At 44.2% G+C, this 11,082-nt stretch overlaps 1 protein-coding gene across 13 annotated transcripts in view; it reads left to right on the plus strand.

Moving 5' to 3' along the window:
• PKHD1 (polycystic kidney and hepatic disease 1 (autosomal recessive)) overlaps positions 1–11,082 on the plus strand; it is a 484,191-nt gene that overhangs the window by 115,215 nt on the left and 357,894 nt on the right. For all 13 annotated transcript variants that reach the window (XM_019520930.1, XM_019520934.1, XM_019520940.1 and 10 more), the window contains 2 exons: positions 4,057–4,270; positions 8,992–9,142. In XM_019520930.1, coding sequence (XP_019376475.1) covers positions 4,057–4,270; positions 8,992–9,142 — 365 coding nt within the window. The remainder of the gene's footprint in view (positions 1–4,056; positions 4,271–8,991; positions 9,143–11,082) is intronic.

Raw genomic sequence — 11,082 nt, forward strand, 5'->3', positions numbered from 1 at the left:
TGTGTGTGTGTGTGTGTGTGTGTGTGTGTGTGTGTGTGTGTGTAGGGAGGGAGGGGGTGGACATTAACAAACATAATTCCCACAAGCTAACTGCCTCCAAAATCTTTAAAAACCATGTTCAGTGAAAAATAGCTAGCAGTGTTCTTAAAGCACTAGTATTCACTTTTTCTTTCATTTGTTATTTTCTCTGTAATTAATCTGCTGATAAGTGCAAAGTCCACTGGTAGATTCTCTTCGGCTCAGGGTAAAAGTGAAAAGCCTGTCACTGAGGTTGGGGACAGCCTAGAAATGGGATCAAGTCATGACTGTGAGCACGAAGTACTAGGCATGTGAGCTAGTGACTTCTGAGATACAAACCGTATGCCGGCTGCAAAATGTAAGGCAAGCGTATTGCAAAATGCCATTGTTTGTGGCTGTGGGTTTTACATGAGCTGATATAGTAGGATGAGGTCTTAACAAACAGATGAGTTTGGAGAATAATATGGCAGCAAGAAAGACCAGTGTAATTCAGGTTGTACACACACACACACACACACACACACACACACTCTCTCTCTCTCTCTCTCTCTGTCTCTCTCTCTCTCTCTCTCTTCTGCCTTGGTGACTGCACGTGGGATATTTGTGTTTGAATTCTGTATCATCCTCCTGGAAGTGGAGCATATTTGCAGAGCAGCAATGCAACCACTGCAAGGATTTAGATTCAGAGTGAAGATTAAAAGAGACAGAAATGCTGAGTTTGACTGAACAGCTGCTGGGGAGGTAGGGGAAGGACAACTCACTTCTTTGGAGAGTGTTAACACCGTGGTAACAGTTAATCTGATTTAAAGTGGCCCAGGTGTGCAGTGGCATATTATGGGGGAAGTGAAATGAGAGCAAGTGCACAGTTCAAGGCAACATACTGTGTCCACTGACCCCGAGTAGCAGTCATTATGAGTTCAGCTTGTGCCTTTTTGGGGGAAGTTCTCTGGTGTGTGCTTTGCAGGTGATCAGAGTCATAGTCCCGCTGCCCTTGAAATCTAGAAATGAAATTAAGAAATGGACAAAAAAAAGAAAACAAGATATGCTAAATGCAAAGCAAAAAACTTCCTGACGGGGAGCTCTATTAGGCTGTGGAATAGATGGTGGCAAAACTGTCTCCTGGGAACCTTTAAAACTAGACTGTGCAGAATGAATACCCCATAGGGAACAATTCTTCACAGGCAGAGGTTGGACTCAGTGACCCTAATGGGTCTTTTTTTAACCTCTATCTTCTTGATCAAGCGTGTATTAACTTTAGGCTCTGCAGTTTATTCCATAATTGGGAGTAGGTAGCCTGAGACCAAGCTTTTTGGGCAGCTGTTAATAAGGCTTTGGCTGCACTTTGCACGTCTGTAGTTGTTGGTATTGTTTCTGTTCCAGCACTGGCAGATTGACACGGACCCTTGTGCTGGGCATCTCCCCACCCTGGCTGTGTTTTGTCCTAAACACTGAAAATCTGGGTCCATCTCTGTATTGTACCATGTTCCAAAAAACAGGTTATTTTCAAAGGAAATTTTTTTCTATGATCACAACCCCCCTCTCACTCTCCACCAAGAACCCTTTTTCTTCCACCAAGTGGCATGTGAGCTTTATTTGGTTTTTCTTTTTTACCTTTGTCTTTCTTTTGTTGTTTGATGTATTTATGTGCCCCCCGAGCACAGCACGTGTGCATGTCCCAGCCCTCAGTGCATTGATCCTGGCAGCTCTCTGTGAAACAGGGCAATGCTGTTATCCCTAGTTGAGAGGTGAAGAGCTGCAGCCTTGTGAGCTGCCCAGGGTTATACAAGAAGCCTGGGGCAGAGCAGGGAATTGAAGCCCGAGTCTTGATTCGTGCTCAGACCACTTGCCCCATGGTCCTCCCCCTTGTCAATGCCATGCCCTTGGAGGAATGCATCTTGGGTGAAAGTCTTATGAGCCCCATTGTTTTTTAGGAGAAATGTTCAGAGTATGGGATTTTGGCTTTAGTGAAAATATCCTTCAGTTAGATTTTTTCTTTATTACACCTGGAAAGCTACCTCACTGTCCTTCCTCCCTTAGGACATTCACTTACTTGAATACATAAAAGGATTTACTAATGATTACAGCGCTGGGTCGCTCTGTCTATCACCGCTTGCAACGATTGGCATGATCTCAGCGTTACCTTATGCTTCTGCCTCTGTGAGCCCTGTCTTCCTTTCTCCTCTTGGTTTATCATGAGCTTCTGAGATCTCCAGGGTAGGGACTGTCATTACATTATGTGTTTTAAGAGACTTTAGAGCGACTGAGTCTTGATTAGAACTGGACCATCCAAAATTTCTTCCCAGTGGAAGTGTTAAACAAATTATTGAAGCAAAGCATTTTGCTTCTAGTTTTTAACTTTTTAAAAAGCAACTTAACTGATATTTCCAAAAAAAAAAAAACATTTCAAGCATGAAAACTACTTTTTTTTTTAAATTTAGAAAGTGTCCAGACACCCCACTTTGACAAATAGGTCATTTTTTGCATTGAGAAGTTCATGAAAATAGACCCTTTCCCATGATAAATTTTGATCTCATTGGATCACCACTTTTTGATTAAAAAAAAAATTATCAACGTAATATAGTCCTGATCACTGATGAGGACCCTGGGATGCCACTACGATCCTAACCATTATAATGATCACAAGGCTATTCTTTTGAGCCGCTCAACTGTTTGATCAATGTGTAACCTCACGGTGTTGCATGCAATTCTCTGGGGGGGTGTGAACTTTATTCTTTGATTTCCACAATTCATAGAAATCATACAGTCATAGAAAAAATAGGGGGGAAGTGACCTCAGGAGATCATCTAGTCCAACCCCAGGCTTATAAAACAGAGTTTCTTCTCATGCAACCTTTCCTTTGAATGACTGGCCATATAAACCATAACAAAACTACTTGAAGAATAAAACTGAATTCTCTTGAGTTTCTTTTAGATTTCAACCCTCCAAAATCTGCTCTTGTTCCCCTAAAGAGAGCTGGTGATGTCAGATGAACCTGGGATGCAGTTTCAGATCTGGGATACTGCTTTGAACCTATTTTTGTTGAAAGACAAAACTTCCTGGTAAAAGCTTCCCAGTCACCTAGTGCTTTCCAGCCCAATAACTCCACTCATCCTGGGGCTACACTGACATCTTTAGAAAAGGAGTGGATATTTTCATGAGCCCCCTTTTTCCATTTAGCCTCCTTTCCACATATTGAACAGGACGCTGTCTTCGTGGAGCATTGAGGAATAAGGCCTGTCCCTTGCAACGAAACAATGCAGTGTATTGTTTTGCTGTGCTGTAGCAGACAGTGCTCCTTTTCCTCTAGCCAGCAATTGTGCCCAGCCCCTTGGCTAATCCCAGCCTGCCCTCATCTCGCACAAGGGGTCGTTTTAGTCTAAGGGGACAGGACCATCTGGCTAGTTATTGCACAAGAGGTCGTATATCTTTGCAGGCGGCAAGTGAGTCAAACCCAACCGAAAGAGTTACAAATGGACCCGCAAATGGATCCTGAGGGGCGGAGAGTTGGTGCTCCTAGTTTAGCGGGAGCCAATCGTTTTGGCAGGCATGCCACAAATTCACCCCATGCTACCCCTGAGTGCCACTTCCCTTCCCCTGAATGATCAGCAGCTCTGCTTTTTGCTTCCTGCCCATGCTCTCTGCCCAATCTGCTCCCTGCCCCATCTGCCCCTGTGCTGCCCCCCATCCCTCTCTCATCTACTGTGTGCCACACACAGGAGCTGCCCATGCTGCTTGGGACATGCGTGCCGCAGGTTGGCCACTCCTGTGCTACTGGGAGACTGGGATATGGGTCCAAGGATATAAGCAGATAAAGTTCTTTGGGTCAATCCGATATCTTTTATTAGACCAACTCAAATAGCTGGCAAAATAGTGGGAGACTGGGGAATTTAAAGCCATGCTCTCACTGCTAAGGAAGCTGGTAGACAAGCTAGCATTGACTTCAGTGGTGCAGCATCAGAGTCTAATATGCAAATGCTTATGCAAGTGGAAGTCTCTCTCTCTCTCTCACTTGCTGTGTTTTGTCTCCTGTCTTCGCAGCCTCCTTGGCCATACTCTGCAGCCTGAAACATTCTTCTGAAGACTGTCAAGAAACTGGGGCCACATATATTAAATGTGACATCCGTGTTACTGTGGGCACATACAGTGTGACTGGGCCTGCACCGTACATATATTTATGTGATGATGACATTCTTCCATGGGACCACACAACCGGTGACTCCCCCCTACCCTATTTTACTGGCCTCTTTTTCAGGTTGGTTGTGGCTCTTTCCCCTTCTTGAGTGGACATGCTTCTGCTCGCTGTCTTTCTGGCGTCATTCATGCCTTTGCAGAATCGAGCCCCATCTGATTATAGGCTAAGGGGAAGGTAGCTGTCTGTCCCCCAGGCTGGTAAGAGCGCAGCGATGGGGCCTGCAGACCGCTAGAGAGCTCCATTGGGTTGTGAAATCTGTTCGGTACGCTTATCAGAGCATCTCCTCCTTCTCTCTTAAAGTGTTCGAGAGACATTGGAAAATCCATCTAGTAAACAGCCTGCTTTGTTCCTTCTTAGGTTTTAATATTTATCTTCCCATCCAAAGCAACATCTGGTGGATGCCAATGGGGAAAAAGATTAGTCATTATGAAAAACAGAAGGATTCTTCCCCTCCCCCTGCCCTGAGCACATACTTCCCATCTCCAAACAGCCATGAATAAAAGTTGCAGAGAAATCCAGCAGGCTGTAGGTTTACTCAACAAAGGTGCACAGACAAGCAAAGTATCTTTCAGGGCCAAATCATCTGCTGAGATAAATTGGTACCACTGCATTGATTTTAATGGAGCTGGTCCTGTTTACACCTATGGGGAATTCAGCTCCAAAAGGTGGGGGAGGAGGGGGAGGCTTGGTGGAAAGGAACAAACAAAAGAATAAAACTTTCCAATTTGTTCCCCAGCCCCGCCCCCCCGGATCCTCCTTTCTAAACAAATAGAAAATCAGAGCAGGATCACAATGGGTGGTCCAAGGTTTTCAGGAGACTCGGGGCAAATTCTCAGCTGATGTAAATTAGCATGGTTCAGACAACTTCCCCACAGCTACCCCGCTTTGACGCCGAAGACCTGGCTCTGTCATCTCCTATTGTGAAATACTAATTAATCAATGGGAGTTGCTGATGCCTTGCCGTGAGAGAAGCAAGCACTCCAGTATGATCTGAGCAAGGAGGGCAAAACTAGAGGCAGTCAAACCTCTTTATTTTTTTCCTTCCAATGCCAGAAACGGTGTGAAGCTAGCCTCATTTGAGCTTGCAAAGCTTTGAATCTCCACTTTTCCGCACATCTCTGTGACTCTCAGCATCTTCGCTGGAGTCCACTGACTTGCATTCATGGAAAGCAGGCATCAGGGAGAAGTGAAGCAAGTTTATTAGGTCAGATCCTGGAGCTATCCTAATATACATCAATTGAGGATATGTCCCGTTGCTTACTTTTTTCTATTTACGCTGCAGGCCCCTTTCCAAACAAAGTGGACTGCACGGAGACTTCAGTATTTGACCCAGGAAACTCAGGGAGACTGGGAGAGAGGGAGATAAAACGCCTTGGAAGTCATCAATCCATCTCCTTACCAAGCTAGTTGTTTCCTGTTGCTTTCTCCCGCCAGCCTCATAATGCAAACTCCATTATTTCCATTGTGGGGAAAACAGTCCTCGGTCTGAAAGTGCTCATTCCTTTTTTTTTCCTTTCCCATTCCACCAACTTTGCTGATCCTTTTAATATGCTAAAAATGCCATCTCCCTGCGGTATTTACCCTCTTCTCACATTTGTGGATTGTTATAAGAACTGGTCAGGTCTTTTTGGATGAAATGATTTTTCACCAGAAAATTCGTATTCCTTGAAACTGAAACTAGGGAAGGGATCAGCTCTAATAAATCGTTGTCAAAGCGTCACCCACTTTGACGTTATCCAAACTAATAAAAAAGGGTTTGTTTCAAAAAGAGATTTTCATCCTGAAATGTTAGTGAATTTAGTCTAAAAAAATAAAAAGATAAAATAATGCTCAAGATGGGAATTAAAACCTTTGAAATTGTTGAATAGATATAAACAAAACCATTTTTTTAAAAATATACTCTTTCGTGGAATTTCTCAAAACTTCAGCTTTTTTCTCCTAGAGTCACAGAGAGGAAATAAAATTCAAAATATCAAAACTTTTTTGCAGGATGGGAAAACAGTTTCTTTCCCAGCTCTAATTGTTCGCCTTCGTTTCTGGTCATTCACCCAACAGTCTAGTAATGCAGCTTCTCCTGACTTGTTCTGGTGTGACCAGGAATTCAGCACTTATAGGTATTGCATAGATTTCATAAATTCTCAGGGTCAGAAGGGGCCTCAGCAGGTCATCGAGTCCAACCCCCTGCCCCGTATTAAATGCTTAATTTTAATTCCAACTTCAGTAGGAGCAAATGCAAAATACAGTTGTGGCTCCAGTTTGTGGGTCCTAAAATCAGTTGTTCCTTTGCTTCACTTCTCTACAATCTCCAATTTGCTAATAACTTTCCAGAGTTTCTGTGCCCAGGAAAAAACTGACAGCTTCAGATGCAGTTGTTAGGGGACTCTGCTGACTGGATTCTTTAACTTCAAAGACAACACATTAATTTCCAGGATCTAATTGCTGTTGTCAGCAGAGAGATCTCCCCTGGTTTCCAAGCAAAGCCTATCAGACTGACTCTATTTCTAGGAAGATATGGATATATCTTAGGCTATAAACATGTGCATTATTTGAAGGATGCAGCATTTCCTTACAGCAGACAACACATGAAGCAGCTTTGAACATTACCCACTGAATTACCGTGCAGGATGAGAATAGTTCTCAAAGTGTTGATATCAAAAGCTAGCATAGTTCCCTACGGCTGGCTTTTATTTATTGATACAGTGGAGGGAAAGGTTCATTTAAATATATCAATAAAAACTCACCGTTAAAACGGTTCGGATACTTGTGATGGTTTTCTGTTAACTCAGCTGCTTTCTGTCCTGCACCTCCTATTGTGCTAAAAAAGAATGGCAGTAAAACAAACACCCTCTAAAAGCATTATGAAAACGGCAGCCCTGTATTCATGAAGCCGAGGAGAGCACTCGGCTTGGGTTGAAAGCTCTAGGTTCATCCATTTGACAGGTTCCTTTTGCTTCCTCCCCCACAAAAAGCTTTAAGGACCAGATCCTCCAATTGGCTGCCTTCAATGGTACTCAAAGGCACAAGTTTCTTAGGTGCTACTGAAAATCCCATTTAGCCTGCTTTTGGAGGTCTTTGAAGACTTTGGAGAATCCCATCTTTTAGGTGCCATTTGGACATCTGTCCTTTACCTGCCTGGTTAGAGGAGTGGGACACATTCAGAGCGGAGTCGGTCTGACTGTAACTCAATGCCTTTTCAGGCCTTCATCACATAAGTGCACAATCCACTGTCACTATTGGCACCAGTTAAATAGGCTTGGTTCTCCACTGCTGTCTTGCTTTGTTCCACACTGAATCAAATGGTAGCACCCATTTTATACAGGTGTAAAAGGCTACAAAGGGTGTGAGGAGGGCAGCGCAGAACTGGGCCCAGGGACCAAGCTGTGTTATCTGTTGCTTGCACAAGTGATAGAAGAAGACTGTCCTTTGCTTTAGACTGAGCTGGTGGCCAGGACCGTTAAGGGAGCAGTTGCTACATATCTGGCTGGGAGGTGATGGGTCTGTGGATAAACAGGGGCTTTTAGTTTCCTAGCATCAGAACTACATTCATACACCAAGTAAATCCATGGGTTTTTTGAAGGGAAATATGTGGGGAGGGGAAGAAATACAAACGGCCTTCATAATAAATACAAATGGGCAATGTATATCACAGGCCTGATCCAAATCATGCTGAGTTAAATTGGAAAGTATCCCATTGATTTCAAGGATATAGCTTGTAGCCGGGTTGGCCTAAGGACATCAGCAGACAGGGTACTTTGGATGAATCTGATACCTTTTATTAGACCAATTCCAACAGCTGGAAAAAATCTTCTTTGCAAGCTCATGGGTATTTTGGGTATTTATACCCGCAAGCTTGCGAAGAAAAATTTTTTCCCCCAACGATTTGAGTTGGACTAATGAAAGATATCAGATTTACCCAGAGAAATTTGTCTGCCATTGATTTCGGGGGACTTTGGATGACACCCCTACAGCTCCCTCTACTAAAAGGCTACCTAAGTGAGCAGCACCCTGCAAGAGCACCTCTTCCTAATACCTCTTCTGTTACTTCTGCTCTCTATGCGAGAGGAGCCTTTACAGCTTAGAGCGAGTGTCTGCTAGTATAACTGGCACATATATCGAATCTGCTTAGTCTGGGCTGTTAAGTAAGTTTAATTAATTTACTAAGTTAATGTTCCAATGCCAGCAACAAAGCATCATTGCAATCAGCTGGGTAGCAGGAATTGGAACCCTTAAATGAGCTCATTTTTTCACAGTTGGAATTAGGGACCAGTTAGCCAGTTGTGTGGTTTTTCCAATTTCTCCGCGTGCCCTAAGGGAGTTGCAAGTTATTCATTTCCCATTGCTAAGTGTGAATAAGAGAGGGGAAGGGGGAAAAGGGAAAGAAAGAAAGAAAAAAAAAAACAACCCAAGAAACCCCACTCAGCGTGTGCGTCCATCTCAGACTCTAGACATGGCTATTCCCTAGTCATTGTCTGCCCTGTTTTCCCCCCGTCTTCATCCTAGAACAGCATTTGCTGCCCATTTGTAACAGTTTGGGGAAGCAGAACGGCATCACTGAGAGATATTTACTGCATGTATTTTCATCGTGAGTGTTTGCAGATAAAGGGAGGAAAAACAAATAAACAATAAAAGAATGGAAACAAAATTACCGAAATTTGCAAAGTTTGACAAATGGTGGCCAGGAGTTGCCACAAGCTAATGGCTCGCAATGATTAATAAGAGTAAAAATAATTGCATTTCATTAAGATTGATGACACCCCATTTAACCTCCCTTCTCGTTTCAGCCCTAAAGTGGAAAGAGATGAAGTTCTCATCTATAATAGCTCCTGTAACATTACCATGGAAACTGAGGCAGAGATGGAGTGTGAGGGAGCTAATCAGCCAATTACCGCCAAGATTACTGAGATACGGAAAAGCTGGGGCCAGAACACTCAGGTATAATCAAATCTTTTTTACAGACTGATTCAAACAGCTTAAAATTAAATTTGTAATATTGTGTACATTTAAAGGGGGGGTGGGAAACAATTTGGGCTGAGCAGCAGTAATCTATAATATTAAATGCTCTCCAACTTTGAATAGCGGTTCGAATGCACAGCTGCTGACTTAATGGTTAACTATGGCTAATCGTATATTTTATCAAATAGAAATGAAGGCTGCTTCGTTTCCTTTAACTTCCTTCGTAGTTTATGCATTTTTCTCCCCCCCCCACTCCCTTTTTATGTTCCAAAGCACCGTTTCTTTATATCTATCCCCTCGATCAAAGAGACTGCTTGCAAGAGCAGGAGTTTTAAGTCACCTTGTGAGAGTACATGAAGCACTAGTTTTATTTGAAAGTCTGACTCTGGGTGTGTTTGCTCGTTGTACATAAAATAGGACTGCGACGGTGTAAGGGAGAGATGGGTAGAAACAGTGCGCCTACGCGTGTGTGATAATCCAGCAACGGCATTTGTTTCCCACTGAACAGCTTGTAAAAACTTGATCTCAGAATTGCGATTACAAACTTGCGATGATCTCCCTTACAAGCATCTCAGCTGCGGCAGAGCTCAGCCCTGCCCATGAAATGAAGTCTCACTGGCACAGCGGTAGTGGACGTGGGGTAGAAGATTTGGCGGACATAAAACATTTCTGTGACCCCGCTGTCACTCCGAAGGTTACTTGCTCATAATCTCCGAAACAGACTGCGTGGGAGTGCCGAGGTATCCGACAGTTATTAGACGCTGCTATCCTCGTGGATGCGGGGAGCGCTTCGACATCCACACATCTTCAACTCTCTGGGGCTGATCCTCTCCTCCTGTGCACTGATGCAATTCAGGAGTAACTCTTTTGAAGCTGGTGGCATTATTGCTGTGTTAAACTGGCATGAGAGAAGTCAAATGCCTAACCCCGCTCAGCAGAATCAGTTCTGCCCTTTCTCTTGGTGAGGTCGATAATCTGATTATCAGGCAATCTACTAAGCACTGATGAGACCTAGAAAACTCCAGGCCTATGCTTGCTCTGCTGTTGATCTTAAAAAGATGTCACGGGAATTTTTAAGCGTGTTGTCCTAGGCCGAAATTTTCCCACCTGCAGTGTTATGCACTGGACCACTTAAGAGATGCGCTCCAGCTCAGCGGTAGGTGCAGCAATCCCAGACCTGGCTATCCCCTGGCCCAGCAATCCCTTTCTGTTTTATAGCACCAGGCAGAAGTCTTTACTCTGTCAGCCCTTCTGCTTTTGGTGTAGAGCTGCCCTGGTTCCTCCCGAATGACTGAAACGCTGCGGCCGATGTGCGATCACTTCTCTTTAAGATATTGTTTAATTGGGTTGTTTCTAGAGCCCACAAGCCTGGCTTCTAGCAGGCTAAATGGAACATTTCTTTCCCTGCCGGTGCAGCCTGCATGCACATTTCCTGGCCTCCTCTCCTTTTCTAGGAGCCCCTGTTCATGTATTTCCTCCTTTGTTAATCAGCAGCAGTGCCTGGGCTATCAGGAGCGTGCATAGCTAAGGGGGGACGTTTTAGTTAAACATTGCAGCGGAGCCAAAAGAGAGACCTCTTCAGGCCGAAATGTGGCTGCTTTTATTCTATTCCCCCCCCAAATGAAATGCACCTAGTATTCCCAACAGCCCCATAAAGTGCCAGTTGTGGCGTCTGTGAGCTCCCGCCTGCTACTGGCAGGGATCGGCTGCGTTTCAGAAATCCTGCAATCCTAGTGAGGAGATTGTCTGCTAGCTTGAGTACTGGAAGCCTATGCTTTTTGGGACGGTGAGTGACTTGTGTTGTATCTCCGCTAGAAGCCGAGCCGTGCAGCACAGTGAAAACCTATCCCAACCCTCAGGGGCTTCAGAAACTAAGGGGAAGGGAAAGGGGGCTGTGCAAAACTAGGAAGGCTTTTGGC

Source organism: Gavialis gangeticus, unplaced genomic scaffold, assembly GCF_001723915.1.
Source record: "Gavialis gangeticus isolate Ggan-Ray unplaced genomic scaffold, GavGan_comp1, whole genome shotgun sequence".
Lineage (NCBI taxonomy): Eukaryota > Metazoa > Chordata > Crocodylia > Gavialidae > Gavialis > Gavialis gangeticus.